Below are 25,614 nucleotides of genomic sequence, written 5' to 3' on the forward strand. Positions count from 1 at the left end.
AAGCTTTGTCAATAGAATAATTGTCGTTTAGATGCACTGTGCTTCCACATGCACAGTTAGCAATTCATTTACCTCTGCTCTTGACCATGGCCTGTACTGGCCTGCCCAGCATGCCTGCTTTACTGGGGAGCATCTTTTGAGTTTGATGTGGATAATGCTGCAATATGTCTATGTGTAGCCTAGAAACATAAACTTCATGCAGTCCATACTGAGTGAGGACAAATCTCTGGCCTTGGGAAATAGCCTCTGGAGTGTGTGGTTTTTTTCTCTGTTAGATCAATGTTTGTTTGCTTGCAAGGATGAGATTCCAAGTACAATATGCAGGGACTCTGCTCTGAAAGCAAATGTCTCTGAAATGAGTTCAGTATTTGTCTAAACAAGAGTGTTCTCTTTTAGGTGACCCTGGACCAAGTGGACCACCAGGACTTCCAGGAGCACCAGGCATTCCTGGCATCGGTGGTCAAGGTCCTCCTGGATCTCCAGGACCTCCAGGTCCTGTTGGCCCCCCAGGTAAAACTTACACAAATGGTTCCCATAGGTTATTTCTGGCATATACAAGCAGGGACACAAGGGGCTGAAGGTCCAACTCACAGATAGACAGTGATAATTAAGTTTGTCTCTGAAGGGAGTTTGGTTGCCTTTTGTCTAAAATGACTGATGATTGATGAAGATATGAACTTGTTCCATCTCTACACAGAAGGGTACATGTGTGTCCATGTACATCATTCTGTTCAAAGTTCATTCAGGGAAATTCCTTTTCCTCTCATTCAGTGAATGGGCTTGCTGTGCACCAGCTCTTGATGTTGCAAGTATATGGCAGTCACCACAGTGAGAATACTTTCTGTGGTCCTCAGCATGCCTTGCACCAAAGCCCTTCCAAACACATCCAGTTCCAGTATTAAATATTTAGTTCTGCCATGCCTGTAAAATGTTTGTGTTGCATGTCTGTGAGCTAGACTATTTGAACGTGTTTGTGTGTCAGCACTGGGCTTGTCATTGTTTGCAATGCATGCTGACAAAGCCATGGCCAGCTGTAAGACCATGGATCCTGGGTTGGTTGGTCATATTCAGATCTTTATGAACTGTGACCTGAGATTCAGCAAAGTGCTGAACTTGAAGGTGGACAAGCACTTGAGTAAACAGACCCATGGAGTTTGAATTCTGCTTGCATGCACAGTGTGGGTCAGGTTTCAATCTATTCTTCCTGAATGGGGCAAGGAGCATGTGGTCAGGGCACCAGCCAGCCTGGGGTGTGCCCAGTGCTGGGAGCAGGGCACAGGAGGGGTTGGGACAAGGCACACAGGGGTTCCCTGGGGCAGCAGTGGGTCCTGAGCCTGGCTGGCTGTGCTGACTGTAGGATCCTGAGCTGCACTGGAAGCTAAACTGAAACAGAAGGACCTGATTTTGGGGTGAGGGGGGATGGATGAGTGTGGGTTTGAATGTTTCATCCAATGCATGTTCTTTTGTCTTCATGTAACATCTCTCTGGTGCTAGCCAGAGTTTGATTTCATGTGACCACCAATTTATTCTGCAAAATACCAATGTTGACAAATGCACAATGATTGCTAGAGCTGATGGATTTGAAATGCCTCTATTTTCACTCTTCATGTCTGTACTGACTAATCAGTGTGGCTATTAACAGCATGGGACTCTGAAATCTGGTGCATGCTGCAAGGTCCTGCTTCAGAAATCCTTATTTCCCTTGGCACTGCTCTGTCTCTGTTCTGTGCAGAATGCCTTAATTCCCTTCTCCCATCCCTCGTGTGTATTACTGGGCTGTTTTGATTCTGATCCTTTATGCAGCATTAGGGTAAAGTTTCTGGGACTCTGTTTTTCAGGTAATTTAGAAAATTCTTGGAGAGAAGTCCCTGTTCAGAATTTGCTTTGTCTACACCACCATTTATTCGAGTAGTTTGCAATAGGTCAACATTTTTCCTGTTTTGAATATGTAACAAATTACTTTAGAATTTACTGTGTTGTCTACATTGTTCTAATTATGATGTGGTTACTTTTTTGAGACCAGAAATTAGATTGGAATTAATTTCTATTTGAAAAAATATCTTTACCATTCTAGGTATGGAGTTTGTCCCATATATTATGTTTTGGTTTTTTTTTTCCCTACTTGCTGATAGAAAGTCCTTGAATACAGAGCATGTGTATCCGCTGTCCATCATCTGGTACTGTGGTTTTTTTCTGTGCAAAATAGCCACTCCAGGCACCTGACACCAGGGTTTAAAGCAGTGATAAGCTGCTGCCAGAGGGGAACATGCTTTGAATTAAATAAATGCAATTCCACAGCTTATGCCATCAAGAAAATTCAATCTACCTTTTCAGTGTGCAAAGAACACATGATGACATCACTCCTAAACTTGTTCTTGCAGCTGAGAGTGGGGTCACCATTACAGAGTTGGAATTCTTCTGCCTTGGTGTTATTGATGAGGTTTTGGCATGGTGGTGTCAATTATCTGAGACTATGCCAGGGCATGCAACATGCAGTATACCATCTGTGGTGTAACAATGTGTGCTTACATAATAGAACTGAAAGAATGGGGGAAAATATTGAAAGTTTTTTTGTGTAATAAGGAAAGAACATCTTTTGAAAATCCCTTTTTGGAGGGATTTAACAGAATGTGAGGCCAATCAATGAGAAGCTGATTGATAGGGGGTACTCTGGTACTCTGGTGCTCAGAAGGGGTCCAAGCCAGTCTCTAGAAATGAGAGTTTTGTAAGAAACATATCAGAAAAACCTTGTTCCCCACTTTTGTAAAGAATACAGACAAGGAGAGAGGGGAAAAATTTTTTTAACTGTACCATCAATATTTGAAAATATCTGTGGCTTCTGCATACAGGGATGGATGCACTTTTAAAAAGATCTCCAAGTTTCCTTGCAGTCTAGTTTCTCTTAGCTGCATTAGCATTGAATTCTTTGTATTTAGATCTGTTTTCAGTAACTTCAGATAGATTTTGGTTTTTTGTCTTTGTTCTAATCTATATGTGCTTTATTTTGTTTCCTAACTTAATGACTATTACAACTGCTTACTGCTACCTGTCTCAACTTCCTGATGAGCTCTAACTCGTTGGCTTTTGAACCTCAGGTCCCCCAGGTACTGTGGTTTCTTTACCAAAGCCTTTTCTTAACTTGAGATTTATGAATTCTTCTTTTTGGTCAGCTCTACTTCCAGAGTGAGCATCTTCACTGACTCTGTGCACTGGAGGGAAATGAGCCACCTGCTTGCTTCAGTGCCTGGAGCTCAGGGTCATTAGCACTGAACAATCTTAAGCAAATTTTGACAATTATTATTTTTCATTTAGGGAAAATACAGTGCAGTGCAGAATTTTGCTAGCCTTCAAAAATATTCAGCTGCTGTTTCCTTAGAACATAGGAAAATTGAGTAATTCATGGACATATGTGAATGTGAATACCTAATTTTAAAATACAAACTAGTCTACTAAATTTGGCTTTTTCTTTTAATAATCAGACGTAAAATGTTGTTGAAGAGAATTGTTTTCTTTTTGAGATTTGAATTGCATTTGCTACATCTTAGTAAAATTTTAGTCATGTTTCTTTTTCAGGAGAATATGGCCTTCTAACACTTGGAAGCCATTAAAAAATAATTGGTTTTAGAAGACTTGCGGGGTGTTCAGCAGTGCTAGGAATGGATTGCAACTAAAACTATTCCTGCAGTACTATACCCAGTCACACAGATCTCAGCCTTGCCTCACTTTTTACTAAAAGGTTTTGTCTTAACCACATTGTCTAGGGCTGCAAGGCATTCCAGGGGAGAAAGGGGATCCAGGTCCTCCAGGCTTCGATATTCCTGGTCCTCCAGGTGACCAAGGAGCTCCAGGATATCCAGGGCCCCCTGGACTACCAGGGCCTCAGGGTTCACCTGGGCCTCCTGGCAGGGATGGAATACCTGGATTTCCAGGTAAGTTCATGTATTTTACCTGTGGAGAAAGACCAAACTGCAGTTACAGGTGGTAAGCTCTTTATGCTTGGCCATGCCAGCTTAATGTGCTTAGGTGTTTATCCTACCTATTTGAAGTTGGATCTATGTGACCATTACACCTCATACTTTAACAAAATTGTCACCAGATTTGTTGCATTAAAATCCTTGTTACCTTTTCACTCTTCCCTGTAACTTGATTTAAATATTTCATATATTATTCTTTTTCATAGCTTTCAGATATGCCTTTGATCATCATTGTTATGATACTTTTCTAATTTATTTTGTGATTTTTTTTTCTAGTCACTGCTATAATTGAGAATAAAATTTGTTTAAAAAATCATGAAAAATGCTACTTAGTTTTAAGTATTAATTTCCTTATTCTAAATGCTAGACTATTCAGTTAAGCTAGTCTGTTTTGGCCTTTGAAGTAGAAATACTAAAAATTAATTTTGATAATCTCTTGGTTAGAGGGAGCAATACAAAATATTCTAGAAGTAGTGTATACTTAATTATGTCTTCTTGCCTTTCACTCAAGTCAAGTTTGTTCCAACTAGTATTTGTGTTTCAAACCAGGGAACTAAACCTCTTGGAGATATAAACATGCTTTCTACCATAGCAGAGCAGTGCAAATTCTCTTCTCAGAGATCTAACTGGAAAAATTGCCACAATTTTCAGGTGTCATTTTATCTGATATTAATTTATGCAATAAATGAGTACTTGTAATTCCCTTAAAACACACATGTGCTGGTTAATAAATACCATAGAGATCCAGGGAAGCAAATTTAAGGTACCTGTTAGGTTTTGAGTTTCTGTTCAGAATGACAGTGTGGTTGGTTCAATGCTTTTAGGTGCCAAAGGTGAGATGGGTGTCATGGGAGCTCCTGGTCCTCCAGGGCCTCCAGGAACTCCTGGAAGAAATGGTCTGCCTGGCTTGAAAGGTAATGTTTGTTTTGTTCACCCCTGAAAGGGACACAGAATGCTGTTTTCCCTCTCCTGTGTTAAAAGAGGTTTTGTAATACTAACATTTAGGTTTTAATTTCTGGGACCTGCCTAAGTTATTGTCTTGTGACAGTGCTGATGTTCAGTATTGCTTTGCATTTTTAAGCCATAGCATTCAATCACTATTTAGTTGATGTTATGAATTGTTAGCTATTTTAGAAACATTTCCTTTGGATTGTTAGCATTGAAGTAGGGCAATATTTCTGCAGTGTGTTTTGAAGCCTGCTTAAAACAGCAGAAAGAAGAAAATCAGTAGCTTAAGGTTATGGAGTCATCAAGAATTAGCTGTATAGGTATCAGAGAGAGTCTCTTCTCTCTGCATTTTCCCAACCCCCTTGTTGGAGAAGAATTTTGAAAGAGTTTGGTTGGAGAAAACCCAGTTCACCTCTCCACAACAAGGAGGCTCTGAATCCCAAGGTGCCATAGCTGTTGTGCTGGTAGCACAGCATGGCTCAGACAGGCGCAGCTGCTTCCTCTGCTGCCCTGAGCTGGCAGACACCCCTGTGCACTCCATTCACTCAGCTTTGTTCCAGGGCTAAAGGTGCTATGGAGCACCTTCCATGAACTGCCTGACCATTGCATGAATTCCAACCTCATGAATAAATCATGGAATGCCTGTGTAAGACAAAGCATGACAAATACATTAGCCTACCTTTAAGGATTATTTTTTCCTTTTGTTGGCTGTACCTTCTGTAGGTAATAGTGGATTACCTGGTCCACCAGGACCTCCTGGACCAGTGGGGCAGAAAGGCATCAAAGGTGAAGCAGGTCTGCCAGGTCCACCAGGAACACTTGATCCCAAACAGCTGGGAGCAAAAGGAGAAAAAGGCGAGCCAGGTGTTCCAGGTAAAGAACTTTGCATGTGGGTGTGGGGAGGTGCTTTGTCCTCTACACATTGTAGTGAGCTGTGACTGAATCCATTACTATTCATTCATTCTTACAGAAAAAAATTAATTTGGAATATAGATGTGGTTTAAGGGTCTTGTGTTTAGGCTTTTTTAAAAGGGATTTTGTGACCAAGTTCCTTTTTATGATTAGTTTGCAGTGTCCTTGCTCATTAGCTGTTACTATTATTTGGCACATGGCAGTTTTGTAACAGCACTAAGATGCTTTTAGCAGGATTACAATTCACTCTTCTAGGAGTTATTCCTAAGCATGATGAGAGAGTTTTCATAGCTGCTGTCCTGGCTGCATTCCTGTTGTCTCAAAGGCCCTTTGGTCTTTGCCACATAGGATGAAGTTGATCAGGCTATCTGCTCATGCACCACCTCTGTATTCTCCCTTTGGGTGTCTCTCTATACCACCTATGAGCTGAATGTGTCATCTCTGTGTGTGTTTCTGCTTGGGGAATTGGCAGCCTGGAAGTCTTTTTCAAGTCTGTGTTCTCTCATTCTTACTGGCTTCTCCCTCCTCCCCCACCAAGGGTTCTGATGTCTGCTTTGAACTCTTAATTTAGTCTTGAAAAGAGTAAAAAATATTCTACCCTTAAGAGAGCCCGAATGCTTTTCCCTAAATGTTGTCCCAGCCATTATTGTGCTAATTTACCTATTGTATTAATTTCTCACAAGCCTAGATAGGCTCCTAAAACACTATTTTTCTTTTCCTGTGGAAGGCAGGTTTAACTATGTCAGCAGGGCAACACAAAGTTGTTATAGGATAACAGCCACATAGAATTTGTAAAAATATGCTAAAAAACCTGCATTAAATTTCATAATATATTAGTCCCAAAGTGGTTATGGTGTAGCAAGGTAATTGAACTTGTATATAAATAAATAATCTGGATGAATGCAGAGGTTAGAATGGAGTCTGCTCATCCAGAAGACAGCCCTTGAGTGAAGTATATTGACATTAGTCATGAAGTTACTTTTTTCTCTACTTATTATATTGTTCCTGTTCTGTAGTAATTTTAAATTTTCCAGAACAAATACTTTGTGTTCTGTGATACTTTTCTTTGCTAAGCTAGGGGAATTATATTTACTGAAGAAAAATCCCTATTTGGTTTTTTATTCATCCATAGCTACATCTGATCTCTTAAGGTAAAAGAAAACATACAGTAGTAGTGATAGTAATAATAATAAAATATGTCTTTTTCCCTTGAGGTATCCCTGGTTTATCAGGCCAGAAAGGTTATCAAGGTCTCCCAGGTGACCCAGGCCCACCAGGACTTAGTGGCCCACCAGGTGTGCCAGGATTGCCAGGTCAGTAAACAAGGTCTCAACTGGACAGCTTTGATGAATAAAGATTTGCATGTATTTTTATCACATGGAGTTGGAATGTTAATCCGCTTATATCTAAACTAACGTTAGGGATTTGCACTTAAAACTGAAGCACAGTTTTGGGACATTTAAAGTCCTTATCCAAACACATGCTTGAAGCCCTTTCCTTCAAACAGACGCAAGAGCAGGTTTAAACTGTTCCCATTGAAGATTAAGGTGTCTTTCAGGATGACTGGAAAAGTACTTGCTGCTTGAGCAAGCAATGTGACTGCAGAACCTTCATTTCATATGTTTATTTTGTATATTGCTAAGCATTCTATTTTGAAAATGGCCAAATGGATGTATTGCAAAGGCTGTCTGGGTGTCAAATATTTGCTTTAAAGAATTGCAAGGACAAAGAAAATTAATTCTGTTTTGCACTTCTTCTCCCTACAGCTGTAATAATTTATCGGAGATCTTGAGTCCTTTCTTGCTGTGTCTAATGTAGGCCTTGCTCTAGATATTTTGTTGGGCTTAGGGAATATTGTTAATATCCAGGACTCAAACTAGTTTGGGCATTGTAGGTTGCATTTAATTCTGTAAAAGAAGCTGCTGAATACTTGTTGCACATAAGAAGATGATGATGTGTTCATTCTGCATAGGAACTCATGACAGACCATGTCACACCAGTGCTGAATCCTTTCAGATAGTGACTAAATCCTGGACTGAGACTTGACCTATTTCATTAGACTTATTTCAAAACAAATAAGTGGCCTTGATCAAATCTTGGCTTGCAACAAAATGAAGGTGTTGAATATTTTACTACAAATAAGTGTGGAAAAGCAAGTAGGAGCAGTATGAGGCCTAAAGCAACTCCAAATCCATTGCTTGTAATCAGATGATAAGTATGTTCATATGAGAATGCATGGATATCAGAAACCTGTAATTATTGTCATTAATTAACTCAACCACACCTTTCTTAGGCATCAAGGGAGACATGGGGCTTCCTGGGCAGCCAGGACCAACAGGACCTCCAGGATTAAAAGGAGCTATGGGAGAGATGGGTCTTCCAGGTTAGTTTCTGTGCTTGAATTTTACAGTGTTCTCCTTTTGTATACCCCAAAGATGACTCTGCTTGTGTCTAGCATGTAATAATAGCAATAAATTAAGATTGCATAAAGCCCTACATACATAATGGAGATTTTTAGGTAATTGTTTTAGTTTGGTTTTAAATGTAAAAAAACATTAGCTATTCAAGGCCAGCCAGTTAAATTGTTAGGCCTTTCTAGTTCAGTTGCTGTACTTCGAATGATTTCTGTAAATTGCTGCAGAAGTTTTATTTAAATTTTTTTAAATTTCATTTTATCTTTTGGACAGGTCCCCCTGGGCTTAAAGGCAACCAAGGACTAGCAGGACGTCCAGGGCAGCCTGGGCCTGCAGGATTTCCTGGACTGAAAGGGGAGAAAGGTGACCCTGGTCTTTCAGGCATTGGTATTCCTGGTCCCCCTGGACCAAAGGTACTTTTACAAAATCCTTGAATTGAAAATTACATGAGGAAATTAAATTTTGTGTTGATTTTTTTCCCCTCAACTATTACTTTATATATATTATGTATAACTGTAAATATATATAAAAATATACTAGTAACAACCAGAGTTGACTTTTCAGGTGAGATAAAAATTTCTTTTAAAGGTGAAAATATTTATTTATAACTTAATCAGGTTAAAGGAGAAGACTGTTTATCAGACTTTTCAAGTTGGATTTACTTAGTGGCCTAATCTTCACTGTGACACTTTTGTAGTTGCTAGGGATTTATACAATTAATATCATTGTCCCCCTGTGTAATTATGTAGTTAATTCCTAAAAATTTCAGATATGCATTTAAGAACAGATTACTAATAATATAGAATGGTTACTGCGTCTTAAAATTTTAGTCTGTATAAAGTATTTTAATTAATATTTACCTATATCATCCTTTCTGCCACTCACAAAAAAGTGACAGAAAGATCTTCAGAATGTCTTCCAGTCTTCACTGATGCCTTGCAATTCATGTTGTGCACAATTAACGTAGCAAAAACATTGCATGATTAAAGCTGCACTGGTTTCTTTTTTATTCTGCATTATCATAGGGTAAAAAATCTCTGATCCTGCTAGAAGAAAGGAAGGTACTTTTTTCTTTAACATAGGCCAGTTCTGAGGAAAAGCTATGATACTGTACACAAAATTATAGGGGAAAACTGTGGAAGTCTTTACTATTGCTGGTTTTGTTTCATTTTATGTTGAGATGATTCACATTAACTGGACTTGAGGAGAGGTGTACACAATATACTTGTGACCTTGATGTGATGGTAGGATGGGGAACATATAATAAGGACTTTCCTATCTTAAGAAATCTGGGTTTGTATTTCTGCTTAATGTTTTCCAGGGAGATCTTGGCTTGCCTGGGTACCCAGGTAGTCCAGGCTCTAAAGGTATAGCTGGAAATCCTGGTTTGCCTGGATTTCCAGGCAGTCCAGGTGCAAAAGGAGAACCAGGCCTTCCTGGATTCCCAGGTAATCATCAACAGATTTTTTTTTCATTTCCCTTCTTGCTAATATTGATATGAACAGCTAAACACAGTGGGTAACTGGAGGAGACTCCAGCTTCTCAGAGTTTCTGGCAATCTGCTGCTTCTAAGCTTTGTGCTGTTGGAATTGTCACTGCAAAAGTGTGGGAATGCCTCTCTTACTGAGTGCCTTCTGAAATTGAGGGGATGGAGCAGCTGTGTTAGTTAATACTCTCCATAGCACTCACTCTTAACGTCCTCTAACACACAAATATTGGGATAAAAAAAAAGTAGCTATTTTTTTTTTCTTCATGAATCAGTAAAAGAGTGCCATCCTGGAAGACTTAGCTGTTTTTTCATATCACTTATTGTCCAAAAAAGTGTGTTCTAAAGAGAAATCTCTAAAATATCATTAAATTAGGTTTTGCACTTTGCTCTTTAAAAAAATTGATAGTAGTTGTTCACAGGTGTATGTCAGTTTTTTCATTCAAAATTTAAAGAAACAAAGTCTTTACCTTGGCTGCATTTACAGCACTAAAGGCTGTTTTACAAATAAGCTTGAGATGCTTTGATGTAGAAAATTAGGGAATTTACAACTGTGGTCATGGCAACAGGAAGCTTAGCAGAAAACAAAACCTGACTATGAGCCTGACAGTTTTACCCTCTGTTTCATGTCATGCCTAAAAGACTGAGCAGCCACAAGGTGTATTGAGACACTGCCTTGGTCAGGCTCAGGTGTTGTTCAGAGCAGACACTGCAACAGATCAGATGTTTCTCCTGCCTCCCACTCAGCTCATGATGTCGGGGTAAGAATCTAGTTGTAAACCCTAGGACCATTTTTACTTTTTCAGGCAGGGAAAAGAGGATTGGGGAAGGACTATTCAATCCCAGTTCATAATGCTTTCAATTTGTTGTCAAGCAGAAACATCTGTCTTTAAAATGGTAACTGTTGAGTTGCTGTGTCCTTGGCCATGAGCACTCACCAGTTAAGAGGAGGCTTGAGAGTAGCAGTAAGGGCAGTTGTACCAGTATGTTTTGTTTCTGTGCATTTTTTGGTTTCTAATTCATCTCCTTACCAGCTATAAATCTGCAAAATGGGCATAAATACAGTATCTTGATAGAATTAGCTCATTTGTAACTCAGGGCATCTCAGATTGTAGCATTTCAACATCTGCTGAAAAGTCAGTTTTGTTTATTATTTGATTGAAATGCCTGTACTTTGCAGGAACACCTGGAATTCCAGGACCAAAAGGTATTGAGGGCCCTCCAGGTAATCCTGGCCTGCCTGGACCACCTGGGCCAGTAGGTGAGCATGGACAGTGCAGCAGAGATCAGCTGCTTCTGTGAAAAACATAACACATGGAGGCGCTTCGTTTCTTATCCTTTTAGCATCAGGGAAATGTATCTATATGTACATGGGTGCTTGAACACCATTGCACATTGCACTTAATTCACTGAAATTATACAGCAAAGAAAGAAATTTTAACTTTATTTTGAGGACTTGTATTTGCTGTCAATTCATTAGCTATTGAAACAAGAAGTTAACTGTTTCTGTACTTACCAGCTTTATTTATGCTATGTATTACAGTGGTCTAACCTATTTTTATAGGAGCAAAATCCTAATTTATTCTAAAGGGAAGCATTGTATTTTTAGCAAACCAGTGACTGCTTGAAAAATCACAGGCCTAAAAGGCTTTTCTAAATTGTCAGGGCAGGGCAGAGAGAGAGAGGTTTAAGATTACACCCTTGTAAATCTTTTATTGTATTACCACACATTTAGATTCAAATAGTGGTGAAGGGGATGCTGGTTTTCTTTACTGCAGTTTAGGCAGGACTGTGCTGATGTGTTCCATCCCTGTTTTAGGTGATATTGGTCGTCCTGGCCCTCCTGGTCCTTCAGGGGAAAAGGGACAACCTGGTCGAGATGGTATCCCTGGACCAGCGGGTCAGAAGGGTGAACCAGGTTAGGTGTCCTTCCTGTTTCTTTCCTGCTCTTCACTCTGCATTGACATGTCCTGCTTCCTCTATTTTTTCTTTCCTGTAACTGCCCTTACACCTTCAAAGCTGTTCCTGTGGCTCCTGGCTGCTGGGTGGCTCACAAAGGGTGCTGGCAAGCTGCCAGGGGAGCACAGGACAAAAATTCAGCCAGCTCTCCTGGATTTCATTACCTGGCTTTAACATCAGCCCCTGTTCCTGTATCCCATGGTAGCTGTATTGCTTCAGTTCAGTTACAGTGGATAAACAGTGTAATCCCTGCTCTAAAGATAGATCTGCAAATAAAAATGCAAACATAGTAACTCCCAAAATCTGAAAGAATGTGGATTGCAAGGGGATGGAAACAGTTATGAGGGTTACGGATGCATTCAATAGCAAACCCTCCAACTTTGTGGAAGACTGGTGAATGAATGAGAATCCAAGTCATCTCAAGGAATCATTTATTTTGATGAACTGCACTTTCATTGTTCTAAGCCTCATATTCCCATTCCTGCAGACCTGAAAGCTAAATATTGATTTTTGTCTAAATCTATCTTTTTTTCAGGTCTACCAGGTTTTGGGCGTCCAGGACCTCCAGGACTCCCAGGATTGTCAGGTAAAGCTTTTCTATTGTCCTTTGTTAAAAAGGTTCAGTGTAAAATACATTTACACACCAAAACCAAGAAGGGTATGTTGTTTTTTCTGTAACAAATGAATGCTATAGCTACAAGTAATTTTTTTTCCTCAGCAGACTGTTTTAAATTAACCACAGCAATAAAGACATTTTATTACTGGCCACTGTATTTTGTAAATTAGCAATTATGCAACCAGAATAAATGCATACAGAGCAATAGCCTATTGCATTGTGTGGAACTTTGCTGATTGGTGTCAGTAAATAAAGCATTCATACAACAGATGACAAATGAAGCTGCTTTGCAAGTATAGGTATTTGATACATTGCTCTTCTCTGGTAGCATTAAAGCTCCTAAATTTTCCAGGCTCATTTGAAAATTTTGCAAGTATGTCTTAATTTTCAGCAACATCTCAAAAAAAGGATGAAGTCTTAATACTGACAGGTTTCTTCACAGAAAGCCTTATTTGTAGGCTTACAGTCTCCAAAGATGTTTATGAATTACAGCATCACTGACTTAGGAAGACTTTTTAACATGTTATAAGCTATAGCACTTTCTCCTGCAAGGATTATTAGCCATCACTCTTTTCTGAATGTTAGACAATTTTACCCTCTCTCACCCTGCAAATAAGGGGGAGTTGTGGCCAGACTTTGCCTTCTGCAAGAGAGAAACAGCTTTGCAAGTTTGCTTTTGGGCTTTATATAAATTTGTAACCGTATTCACAAACATGACTTTTTACAGGGCAAAAAGGAGAACTGGGGTTACCTGGCCCACCGGGACCCCCTGGACTTCCAGGACCAAAGGGAGAACCAGGTTTCCAGGGATTCCCTGGTCTGCAGGGTCCACCAGGTCCACCAGGAATACCAGGGCCACCTCTGGAAGGTCCTAAAGGTAGCCCTGGCCCACCAGGTGTTCCAGGAAGGCCAGGTAAGAGCATGATCCATACCTGTGGACATCTGCCAGTACTTTGATATTTTGCTGGTGGGTCATCAGCCTTTAAATTGGCTCCATTTATTTGGATGGATAAGGTCAAGCCTCATGGCATAGGTGTATGGGCAACTAGAGAATTTTGTTGCCAAAAAACCCCAGTATCTATAAATAAACTAGCTTCAGTTTCTCTAAATTTCGGATGCCTGGCAGCAAAAATCAAAGGCATTTCCCCGCGGGAGGTTCTCCGCATGCTGCCCCAATAATCCCTCACAAGCACGATCCAGCCTCTGAACGCCTGTGGCCTTGGCAGTGTCACACCATCAGCAAACGTCACCGTGCACAAAAACCAAACATAACAAGCCCCATCATTCTGAGTCATGAAAATCAAATTCCCACTAGCATCCCAGCATGGTCAGATTGGACACTGCTCCTCATCTCCGGGCCATGTAACACAAGTCATTGCTCCATCGTGGCTCCCATGGACTCCACGCTCCATCGTGCCGTGTTCATCTTTCCATTCCATGTTTGCATCTTATTCCTGCACCAACTAATTCTGGGAATGAGAAAACACTACACTGAGTTAACATTGCTGAGCATCTACCTGGCCTGTGTTTGAAATTGATTTCTATTTTGTGTTATAGAATGTTTATCTGGATCTAGATACTGCTCTTGAAAAAATCTAATTTAAATGAACCTGCCACAGCTCCAGCTTAGTTCTGGATCTTTAGTCCAAAGTACTTTGCTACATCTAAGATTCATCTCACATAACAGGCTTGATATTCTCCCTAAAGGAGACTGCTTTCAAACCAAGCCATTGGTTGATTACAGGGATTTTTTTCCTTTGCAGATTAATGGTGAAGTAATATTTTTGTTTATTGCCCTCAAGTTATTCTTTAAATAAAAGACTTTTCTGAGGAAAGTTAGTTTTGAGATAGTACATTTGTAAAATAGCTGCAACACAGATATTGTTGATTTTTGGGTATCAAGGGAGAGTCTAGCTTTGCAGTATACACTTGAAAAGATTTAAAGGTTCCCATTTTCCTCATGCTTGATTTGAAACAAGAGGAGGCAGTCACACCGAATAATGTTTATTTGAATGGAATTTTATCAAAATATTTTCTCTAGATCTGGAATTGAATCATATGTTATTATCAATGGCAATATGAGTTTTTTCTTTTGCAGAGTAGGCTATGAGCTCATATACTGTAACTGTGTATTTAAAAAATGAGTCATTATAAACATTGGTTTTAATCTATAACACCTTAGAACTGGCGTGCTGTTTGCCAGTATAATGAGGTTTTCTTTTAGTGCCAGTAAAAATACTTCCATTGTGTTTCATCCTAAACCTGCTTTGTGTGTGACTGATGTGGAACAACCACCCTATGGATTAATAATCCCCAGCCAGTCCCAATGTCTCCCTGGTTTCCTATTTGGCTGGTAGAATGAGGAGTGCGTGCCTTCACCCTTTTTCCTGGAGGAACTGACTCCCTGCTGTGCCCCAGGGGTTCTAACCAGGCACTGGAGCATCCCTGCAGCATATTTGTAGCCCTAGTTTGCTTTGGACTTTCTGTTAATTCCTCTGTATATAGGGTAGTGCAGCAATTAAAGTTTTGGCCCAGGACACTGATTGGTCCATACCAGTATAGGCTTTGATTTTTAAAAGTTTCTTTTACAGAGGATATCTCCAAACTTTAAAGTCTTTAAGAGTACACCAGGCTAAGCAACCTCTGAGGTGTAATAGAAGTACCAGCCGAGATCTCTGCTCTGCTATAGCATTGAGGCTTTATGGAGCTGCTCATCTGTTCACACTTCCCTGCCTAAATCAAGTGTTTACTGATTCTGATCAGCTGGGAAGGTGGAGCAATGGTGGGACTCATTTTCTGCAGGTTTATCAGCAGGGGAAGCAACCAGTGAGGTTCTGCTCAGCCATGTTCTCTCTCTTTTTCTCTTTCTTTCTCTTATTTCCATTTTTGTTGCATGCAATGTATAAAGTGAAGCATTTGTTTTGCTCAGTTACGTGTGAACTAATGTGGATAAACCAAACTATTATTGCAGTTCTGGTACAATCAGCACTCCAGCCTTTTGTTTCTGATGATAACAGAATCTATTGTTGGAATGCTGATTTTGTAACATTTCAACATAAGGCAGTTACTCATAAAAGCAGCTGTGTGGCTGTCAAATTACCCCTTCCAGGGACAGAAATAAAACCAGAAGCTGTTTGCGTGTACTGTTTGTTGTTGACTTCTGGGTATATTCTAAGATTAGTAAAAGAGATGAAGTCAAACATGAGGTAGCTCTCTGACTCCAGTTGAGTTACCCCTAAAATAAACATTGATAGATGGTGTTGGCATAGATTTAATAATTCATTATGAAATTAAGCCAATTTCCAGGGCAACAGAACACTGCTGTTACTCCACATGTCTGTTTTCCTTGCTATAAATAATAATAGTTTGGTGTTTTGCACACTGTATGTAAAGGAATATTGAGCTAAATCTAAAAAGAAAGGTTTAGTTGAATATGTTAGTTTGTTGATATTTCTAACAATTTTGATGTTTTTCCCCTTGTTCTAATGATGACATTGGTGAATTCTGACCCCCTACTCCCAGGTCCCTCAGGTTAGCCCTGTAACTCCAAAATAATAACTTTGCATGAAAATGAATGTATTACTGTTGTAGTGTCTAAATGTAGATATGCAGAGTCATGTTTCAGACATACCTTTTAATTTGTGGTGGGAAAAAAATGGTCAGAGTTGGCTTTCAGCCCTCTCTTCCATGTTGTTGTGGGACTGACATTGAAAGGACACAGTTGCTCTGCCCATGGTGGAAGTCCATGTGAGTCTAGATTTGCAAGGCTTTTATAGTGTCCCCAGCTGTGAAACTTGTTTTTAGCATTTTTTCCCCTCAGTGCAGTTGGAAACAATATATTCTGATTTTCAGCTTTTTTTAAAAAAGCACATTGCGCTGTCCTCCCATGACTTGCTGCATAATTGTATGTTGCAGCTTGGGCAAGTGAAAGTAGTAATTTTTGTAGCACCTGCTACTGTTGATTTTGGACACTCTCAAGTGACTTAAATAAATTAGATGCTTCTTTTACACCAACAGTATTGGTAGGAAAATTTATATAGACTAACGGTGATGCTTTAGATTCCCAACTTAGAGCCTTTAAAGTTTGCAGTGCAGAGAAATCCTAATTTCCATTGTTTTACTTCAGTAGCCCATTTAGAGGAAATGAGGAAAGTTCTTCCTTCCACAAGTATTTAATGAAAATAAAGCTCACAGCCATGCCCTCCCTGGCACTAGGGCAGTGGGATAGAATTGGTGAGAACATTGCTGAGACATTTATTGTAACCTTAGTGTATCAGCATGGAGCACAAACTGGCACTTGGGAAGATTTTAACGTCTGTGTCTAGACTGAAAATGACTTGGTATATCTATTTAATAATAATGATGTCTTTAGGTTTTGCTATGATGACTTTCAGGCAGCAAAGACCTGTCATGAAAATTTAATAAAGGAATACATTTTAGTTTTCAGCCTGCTGTCCTAAGCACTATAAGGTAGCAAATGTGGTAGCCCCTGATGTTTGAATCCTATCTTTATGCAGCCATGTCAAAAAAAGGAAATATGGCTTTACCTTTTAATTTAGCTGTGGTCACTCAAGCAGTAACCACACTTTCAAAGAGAGCTGCCATCGTGAGGCGGTGAGAGGAACTGAGCAATTGTATCAAGTTTTCTTCCACCCTGTGGCTGTGATCAGCCAGAATTCAGTGATGAACATGTATAGGACTGATTTATAAATCATAGCAAAACTGACCTATCAGTGATATATAGTTTATAAGTACTTAACAGTAACAATGAAATGTCCATGTCATTATTTTTAACAAATGTATTACAGTTAGTATTTAAAATAATTTACCAAATACGTAAGAAATAGTGCTGTGAAGGTAAACTTGTGTATTTATTGTAGTTTTTAGCTGCAAATTGCATGGTGATATGTTGATATATTTAAATCATTTCACTGACATGAAATATGCAAGTGGCACAGGAGCTAAAATATATATTAACTTAGAAGCATTGTAGAGACAACCAGCTTATCTTTTGAGAGAGCACATTTAAATCATTTTTCTAAGGATGTTATCACATGCCATTCTCCATATAACCTTGAGCAGGTAAATTAGCATCTTGAAATATTTTTATCAAGACAAAATAATGTCAGCAGTAAAGACAACAAATTCTAAATTTGCAAGTTCTGCTGTGCTTTTGCTTACAACATTTGCAGCCATGTTGATCCATGTCAATCCTGCTTACAGTTTCAAAGAGGACATAAGCCTACTTTTCAGTCCTGGAATTGTATTCACAGATAGTTGAGGCTCATACCTGATTAGTGGTGATAAGTCCTTCTGTTAGTTACACTTCCCCCCTGCCCAAAGCAGAATTTTGCACAGGAGTAAGCTGTAATTCACAATTTACCTATTTGCCAAGCTCCAGGCCCTGTGAGGCTGAGTATTGTCAGTGAAATGGTTGCATAGTCCAAACCCTGTTGTGAGCAGGACTAACCATTTATAGGCCTTAGCTGTAATGTTAAAGCAATAATATGTTCTCTAGTGAAGCTTTAAGTTTGCTGTTAAATGAAGTGTCAAATTAGTTTCAGTAGAGCCTAGTCACCAGAATAACTAGTATCTGAAAATACCTGTTTGTGTATTCATGTGTGGTTTTATGCATGCATGTGGATTATACTGTAAATACAAAATATGCTGGTGAAATGGGTTGTTGTGTAGTGTATATGCTGTCATCTGTACTATTTCTAACTAGTAATCTTGTTTTGTACTGTGATGTCTGACCCTTCTAACATCGATCATTGGGCTTTGGTGAACTCTGATCCTTCCAGGGCCTCCAGGTTAGACTCTTAACTCGGGCAATTTGTTTTACTGCATTGCACTTGATGTAAGAGAAACAGATGTTTCTGTAACTCTGTGATTGTCTTTTTAAGGGCTGTGGTTACTCTGCAGACCGTGTGTGTTTGATTAGCATGCCCCAGATGGTAACCTGGTGTTATTTTGCATGTGTACAGTACCAGACCAGTATGAAAGAGCAAAATGAAAACAAAAAATCCTCACATGATGGGATGCTTTCTGTAGCTGAAACTGCTACAGGATATGTGTGAAATCTGGTACAAAACTGCTGTTGATTTAAAAAGGGAAGGAATTCTATACTCAAATTTGCATGCAGAAACACAAATCATCAAATTTATTCATTGGGTATAGACTATGAGGATGTCAAAGGAGATTCCAAGTTGAGAAGGACTGAAAGTCCAGCACACCGATAAATATTAGATTTGTATTACAGGAGAGAATGTCATAGCACTGTCCTGCAAAAAAATCCTTTTGTTAATCCAATTATGAGCTCTAACTTGTAAAATGTTATTAGCTGTTGCTGCACTTGCTTATGGTTTATTTTGCCACAAAAATTATACTGGTTACCTTCCATTTAGATGGTGGGACAAAGGTGGAGGTCTCATCTTTGAGTTCTCTAGATATCAAAGTTTCTTTTATACCCACTGCTTTGTTTTGGATTAATCTGGCTATAACAAAGGCAAAATATTTAAAGACCAGCCCAGTTTCTCTATTAGGTTTACACAGTGTAAGTCTACTAAAGATTAAAAAATCAGTTGCAGAGAGAGTCATTCAACATAAGGAAGTTTCTGCAACTCAGGTTATGTAGGCAAGGCAGAATGACAAGCTTCCTGCTGCCCAGCAGTCAGAAGACAGCACACGTGTGCTGCTTAATAGTTATGTCAAATTCTTACAAGAAAGCAGCTCTACAGTGTTTACACTGCACTGTGCTAGTGTTGAGACTAGCTTACAAAAGGAATTCAGGCTGTTAGGAAGCACTTAAGACATGGTGAATGTAATGCAGACCAGCAGAGAGGATATTTGTACTGTCTAATTTTGGGTTTCTTGGCTCCTGGTAAATGCACTGGTTTGGTCACCAGTAAGCTGCTAATGCAGGTGAGCTGCACTGCCTTCTGGAAAGACCTGCTTCATCAGCCAGATGAGGGGCCTTGGTTCCTGATTTAGGTGGTGCAAATAATTCCTCTTGTTTTCCTTTTAGTTTACCCTGAATTTAGCACTGAAGTAGAGCTGGGAAGTTCAGTCAAAACATCTTTTTTTTTTTTTTTTTAACACTGAAGGCACAAACTTGGAGAAAATGAATGATATATACTGATGTGTGCGTATTTGTTCTGCAATGTTAAGGTCCACCAGGCCCAGAAGGTCCACGAGGGCCACCAGGCATTGGAGGACTTAAAGGGGAAAAAGGGAACCCAGGTCCACCTGGTCCACCTGGCCTGACTGGTCCAAAGGGAGATCAAGGACCACCTGGACGCCAGGTAGGACAAGAAATGGAGTTTTCTCCTAGTTAATTTTTAAATCAAATGAAAATGGAATATATTTGGGTGGAACATGCAGTTTAACATAATAAAAGCCAAAATGTGGTAGCTAACAGCCTGTCTTGTAGCAAGGAAGAGGATCTTTTCCTCAGCTATCCCTCAGTACTAGGCAGGATGTCCCTGCTGCATTCCCATGGGAGCTGGAGCTGTCCATGCTGCCTCGTGTTCCCTCTCTCACTGCCAGCCCCCCGTGGTCTCAGCCCTCCACAGCCCCAGTGGGCTTTGTTGTCCCCAGCCACTTGTTCCATCCTGGCTCTCTGGAGCTGCTGAGATGAGGGAATAACATGAGGCTCTTCTCTTCAGGGGGATCCTGGTCGTCCAGGTCTGAATGGAATGAAGGGTGACCCCGGGGTTCCAGGCGTTCCAGGATTCCCAGGTATTTAACCAGCATTCTGAGCAAAACCTCCAGACACAGTAACAGCCTGTTTAGGCCATTCCTGCAGCAGACTCTGTAGAACAGCATGTTCTTTCACTGGGTAACTGTGTGAATTTGATGTTTCAGGTATGAAGGGTCCCACTGGACCTGCAGGACCCGCTGGCCTCACAGGCAGCCAGGGACTGCCAGGCCCACCAGGTAGGAGTCCTGGGCAGTGGCACTGTCACTTTTGCTCCCTGTCAGTAGAATTTGTTACATAGATGACTTGGTCTCAGCCTGCAAAGTGAGTGAGCGAACAAGATCTTCAGCATAATTCCAACCTGTACTTTTTAGCCCTACAAGTAATTCTAATATGTTTTATACTCTGTATCCAGTCTATATGGATTAACTCCTCTGAGGGGGGGTCACCAAGAGTACCTTTCTTCCTATATGTACACTTATTCTTTCTTGCAATAATGGAGCTCTTGGCTGCTGATTTTGAAATAAAGAAACTGTTTCTAATGCTGTCTTCCACCTTGGTTTATCTAACACCAATCTTCCTTCTCTCAGGTCCACCAGGTTTACCAGGCACCATTGGACGAAGCATTGTTGTCAAAGGTGATCCTGGTTCCCCAGGTCCTCCAGGACAGCCTGGCTCCAAAGGGCCACCTGGATTGCCAGGGCCACAGGGATTGCCAGGTATGATCCAAGGTGGCTGCAGAGGACATGGCCAGAAATGTGTCTGAGTGCAGGTGGCAGTGCCAGTGACATGGCACAAGGTGCAGAGATGAGTTACTGAGCTCAGCAAGGGCCAAGAGAGAAATGCAGGTTAACAGATAACCACAGGATTCTACCATACACGTCTGGTTTAATGGGCTGTTCTTCTCTTGTGTCAGAAAGAAGTGACAGATGAGTCACTGACAACTTGAAGATTTCTGTGTGAGATTTAAAGAGCTTTTATTTCAGCTATGCTTTTGTGTGTTCTAGGTCCAATTGGTCTTCCTGGCGACCCAGGGAGAGATGGACTTCCTGGTTTTGATGGTCCAGCAGGACGAAAAGGAGAGAGAGGTCTTCCAGGCCAACCAGGTAGGGTGCTGATGCTATGAGGACTCACTGGAAAAAGAGATTCCCATTTCTGAATGGAGGCTAATACTGGGAAGTAACATCTTTGCTTCATGGGAATAATGATAAAATCATAATTTTAGGATTTTCTTAATGCAAAAATGCTACAAACACCTGAACATACTTAGATTGGAATATTCTCAGCACCAACACATTGCTGGCCATTGCTGAATAACATTGTCAAGTCCTTTAACTCAAGCTTAATGGCATCCCCTTTGCAGCACAGATGATGCAGAGGAGATAATGAAGATTGTAAGAAACTGAAGAGAGAGATTAGTAAAATAATACTTATTTTGCCTGGAAATTATGAATGGGAAAAATAGACTTCATAAGAGAGTTTCACTAAAGCCAGACATTGGACTGCCATTTGGGTATTGCTTAGAACTACTGAACTAGGATTTGAGAAATCAGACAAGACACTGGGAACATTTTCTAATGGTAATAGATATTAAATAGCTCTCTATTGCAACTTGTGAGAAAAACTATTAGAATTAAAACTGTTAAAAAGAATTTAAAAATCCATAACACCTCTTTTTCCTTTTTGTCTGAGCAGCTCTATGAAATATGTTAGCATTATTTTAGTAAAAAAATGTAAATAATGACTGCAGAATAACACAGTCTAAATATTTGTAGTTATATTTCCTGATATTGCTGTTAAGAACAGCCATTTCTTATAAGTTTCTCAGTTATTTGACTCATTTTTGCTCACAGTCAAGGCTATTCTAGCTTATTTCCACTTTTAGTAACCTATTCCAAAACTGGCAGCAGCTTTTCATTTTGATAGGCTTTGGCTCAGGTGTTACCACAGCATGGCCTGGAGTAAGACTTGCCCCTGTTTCTGGCTCTTATTTTGTGATCTTGAGCACGATATTTCAACATTATCTTAAGCTGCATGCAGATATGTTTTGGAAGTGGGGAGCTGACTGAAGTCATTCCAGTGGCTGCCATGTTTTCTGAAATTATGATAATGCCTGACAGCCCTGAGAGTATTTAGCTTCACAATACCCCTACAACACAGAGAAGTTGCCCTGCTAAAACCACCTATGGCAATCTCCCTAATTCAACCAAGCTTAAATGAAAAAAAAAATCCAGGAAGACAGTGTTAGCAAATACCAGGTGCCCTAAAACAGAAGCACTCAATCACAAGACCAACAACCTTCCAGAGATGTGTTGGTCCTAAAAGAGCAAGTAATGGTGTTAATCAACACTGTGTGTTGTGTTTCTCTCCTGTGAACAGGTTCACGAGGAATACAAGGACCTCCTGGTCCTGATGGCTTACAAGGCCCACCTGGTGCTCCTGGAACAGCTTCTGTTGCTCATGGATTCCTTATAACTCGGCACAGCCAGACCAGGGATACACCACTATGTCCACAGGGAACAGCAAGAATATATGATGGATTCTCTCTTCTATATGTGCAAGGAAATGAGAGAGCACATGGCCAGGATTTGGGTGAGATATTCTGTATGCTCTCTCTTTAAGAGGAAACATGCTGTAGCTGCTTCTTCAGGTGCTCGGGTTCTCTGAAGACAGAGCAGTCTTGGAGATTTTTAGAGGAGAATGAGGATTGCATGATGAGATCTGCTATCTCCAGAGGATGCAGATTGTAATTCAGGATGAAGGAATGCAAACCAAAATGGAGAAGTATTTTCCCCCTATGACAATCTGATGGCCCTTGCTGTGCATTCACAGGAGGGAGAGGAAGGATCCACAAGTACTGCTCTCAAAGAATTGCTATAAAAAGCAATGATGTGAAAACTTTGCTGTCTTATGTGTCTTACTCTGTAGGTACTGCTGGGAGCTGTCTTAGACGTTTCAGCACCATGCCCTTCATGTTCTGCAACATCAACAATGTTTGTAACTTTGCATCAAGGAATGACTATTCCTACTGGCTGTCAACCCCTGAGTCGATGCCGATGAGCATGGAGCCACTGACTGGGCCAAGCATCCAGCCCTTCATCAGCCGGTGAGGCACAGCAGGCCAGCAGCTCTACTTTTGTGTCTGAGAAATAGTATATCTTACACATGTGTTTCCAACATGCACCTTGGGAATTAACAGATAAATCTGTCATGTTTTGTTCTGGGAGAGACTAGAAAAATAGGGGTTTTTAAAGTATTTATTGTCTGCAGAGGTTCATCTCCCTGCAGCAGTGATAAGAAGAGGCTGTACAGCTTTTCTCAAACAAGCAATCTCTGTAGTCAGTAGTGTGAGATCACTGTGGAGAGGAAAGAGAACATGGAAGCCATTGGCTTTAGGATTAAGGCACTCACCTGGGGACTCTGAGCTTCCACTTTCTGTTTCAGGGACTGGTTCAGTATTTTACCCAATGTAGTGAAAATAGAAACAGATTTGAGGTCCAAAATACTCTTACTGCAGTTACAAAATATATGAGAAATAGAAGTCTGGGTTAATAGGTGAGTTTTGCTCTCTTTTTCAGTGTAAGAATTCTTAATAAAACATACTCCTATTATATTTTAACATCACGTGCTTCTCTGATATTCCCGTGTCCAGATGTGTTGTGTGTGAAGCTCCTGCTATGGTGATAGCTGTCCACAGCCAGACCATTCAGATCCCTTCATGTCCTCCAGGCTGGGACTCCCTCTGGATTGGTTACTCTTTCATGATGGTAAGAACTGCCACTTACTCCAGAAGCAGCTACTGCCTGCCCACCTGTGTCCTGAGCTGCTTTAGGACACTGATAAGAGCTGCAAGGGTTGGCATTTTACCTGCAGCCACTAACCAAGGTAGCCAGGACTGACAGCACACAGATCCCAGCGTCACTGACGTTTATGGAGGTGTCTGACACCACACTATCTCTGCCAAAAATGAACAGTAGCTGACTGCTGTGCTATTCAGTTTTTAACACCTAAGATCCTTGTTTGTGTCCTTGTTCCCTCCACTAGCACACGAGTGCTGGAGCAGAGGGCTCTGGGCAGGCCTTGGCATCTCCTGGCTCCTGTTTGGAAGAGTTCCGCTCAGCGCCGTTCATCGAATGCCATGGCCGGGGCACCTGTAATTACTATGCCAATTCCTACAGCTTCTGGCTGGCAACTGTAGAGGTGTCAGAAATGTTCAGGTAAGAAAACCAGTTTCTTGTCTATAGCTTTATTCCAGGATGAATGCTTTTGAAACTGAATTTATTCCAAAGATCAAAAGGTATTTGTTTATAGGGATATAGGGAAATAATTTAGCTTGTTTTCCTCCTCACAACCAGTTTTTCAAGTGTTTCTTTGGTAAGCCTTTAATATTATGTGAAAACTTGCTAGGGCACATTCTGTTTTGCAAGGAGCCAGATTCTTTTTGTGTCAGCTCTCATTCACATTTTGTTGTAGTGCCTCCTCGGAAAGTAGTCCTACTGTGTTTACTATATTTGGAGCCCAAAAGAACAAGTTTGATTTTTTTTCTTGCCAAACCTTTCAATAAATCCAAATATTTCAAAAGGTGATTCACAGATATACAAGAGATAGGAGTGAAGGGCAAGGTCAACTCTTCTTAAATCTTTTGAGGCAGAGGTTCACATGACTTGTTTTTAAAAATCTTACATGAAGATTTCCTACCCTCCATGGCCAGCATTTTCTTCCACACTTTGCAGAAGGAAACAGGATGGTATTTTGGCTGCAAGGAAGCCAGTGGCCATTGTGTCCTCAGCTTCTCTGTAGTTGGCATTTCAGCTGGAATCTCTCAGCCCCTCCAACTTTATCCCTTTCAAGTTGAGTAGCAAATAATTTCTGAACTGAAGAAGCATGTCCTTTCATAGATTAAATAGCCTCTGCCCTGTTTGTGTACTGATAAAAAAACTCTTAATATTCCCACTGCCACCTAATTGACAAGTGTAGCTTTGTGGCACAGGGCTGGCACTATGCTCTGAGCAGTGGTGGCTTCTAAGTTAGCTTTGTGTAACACCTACAGTCAGGGTACTTGACATGATAATTCATCACTCTTCAGTTTTCTGGGTAGCTGATTATTGGTAATTCACGAGTGAAAACTTCCTATTGGTAACTGCCATGCACCCTTGAGATTTGTCTTTAATGTTTTGTCCCTCCCATTAAAACAACTTCCTTCTTCATTCTATTTTTTAAAGAAGGTTTTAAGCATTTGACTTGTGTGCACACATATTACACTAATTGCATTAATCTCCCATCTTGTTACCCTTTCAAAATAAAAATAAATTATTTGGTAAAGCTACCACTTAAATACAGCTCTGACTGTAGCAGTACTTTTGGCGTGTTGTTAAAGTACCCTTCAACTAAAGGGCAGAAACAGACCCAGATACAGTCTCAAATGTACACAATTCACCTTCCCCTTGGGTTGTGTTTGTGCTCCATCATCTGCCAGACTGAAACAGGTGCTTAGCATACCTTGGGGACACTGACACAACTGAGCATCTGTCACCTGCTGCTGGCAACAGACAGAATGAGCCCTCTTAGAAAAACTCTCCAATTCAGGATTCATTCCCTGCTCACGTACT

The 25,614-nt window shown here is 40.4% G+C and overlaps 1 protein-coding gene across 2 annotated transcripts in view; it reads left to right on the forward strand.

Annotated features, from left to right (window-relative positions):
- The window catches only part of COL4A5 (collagen type IV alpha 5 chain), a 45,699-nt gene that overhangs the window by 17,281 nt on the left and 2,804 nt on the right, over positions 1–25,614 (forward strand). The window contains exons 25-48 of one of the 2 annotated variants that reach the window (XM_031056045.1): positions 397–510; positions 3,096–3,104; positions 3,762–3,929; positions 4,799–4,893; positions 5,651–5,795; positions 7,049–7,147; positions 8,128–8,217; positions 8,522–8,661; positions 9,570–9,696; positions 10,915–10,995; positions 11,554–11,652; positions 12,229–12,279; positions 13,037–13,222; positions 15,832–15,840; positions 18,111–18,119; positions 19,477–19,610; positions 19,974–20,046; positions 20,173–20,244; positions 20,596–20,724; positions 21,013–21,111; positions 22,385–22,597; positions 22,934–23,111; positions 23,658–23,772; positions 24,050–24,222. In XM_031056045.1, coding sequence (XP_030911905.1) covers positions 397–510; positions 3,096–3,104; positions 3,762–3,929; positions 4,799–4,893; positions 5,651–5,795; positions 7,049–7,147; positions 8,128–8,217; positions 8,522–8,661; positions 9,570–9,696; positions 10,915–10,995; positions 11,554–11,652; positions 12,229–12,279; positions 13,037–13,222; positions 15,832–15,840; positions 18,111–18,119; positions 19,477–19,610; positions 19,974–20,046; positions 20,173–20,244; positions 20,596–20,724; positions 21,013–21,111; positions 22,385–22,597; positions 22,934–23,111; positions 23,658–23,772; positions 24,050–24,222 — 2,608 coding nt within the window. Of the gene's footprint in view, positions 1–396; positions 511–3,095; positions 3,105–3,761; positions 3,930–4,798; positions 4,894–5,645; positions 5,796–7,048; positions 7,148–8,127; positions 8,218–8,521; positions 8,662–9,569; positions 9,697–10,914; positions 10,996–11,553; positions 11,653–12,228; positions 12,280–13,036; positions 13,223–15,831; positions 15,841–18,110; positions 18,120–19,476; positions 19,611–19,973; positions 20,047–20,172; positions 20,245–20,595; positions 20,725–21,012; positions 21,112–22,384; positions 22,598–22,933; positions 23,112–23,657; positions 23,773–24,049; positions 24,223–25,614 lie in introns of both variants that reach the window. The other variant, XM_031056046.1, reaches the window with a different exon arrangement.

This window comes from Geospiza fortis, unplaced genomic scaffold (assembly GCF_000277835.1).
Source record: "Geospiza fortis unplaced genomic scaffold, GeoFor_1.0 scaffold157, whole genome shotgun sequence".
NCBI classification, from domain to species: Eukaryota; Metazoa; Chordata; class Aves; order Passeriformes; family Thraupidae; genus Geospiza; species Geospiza fortis.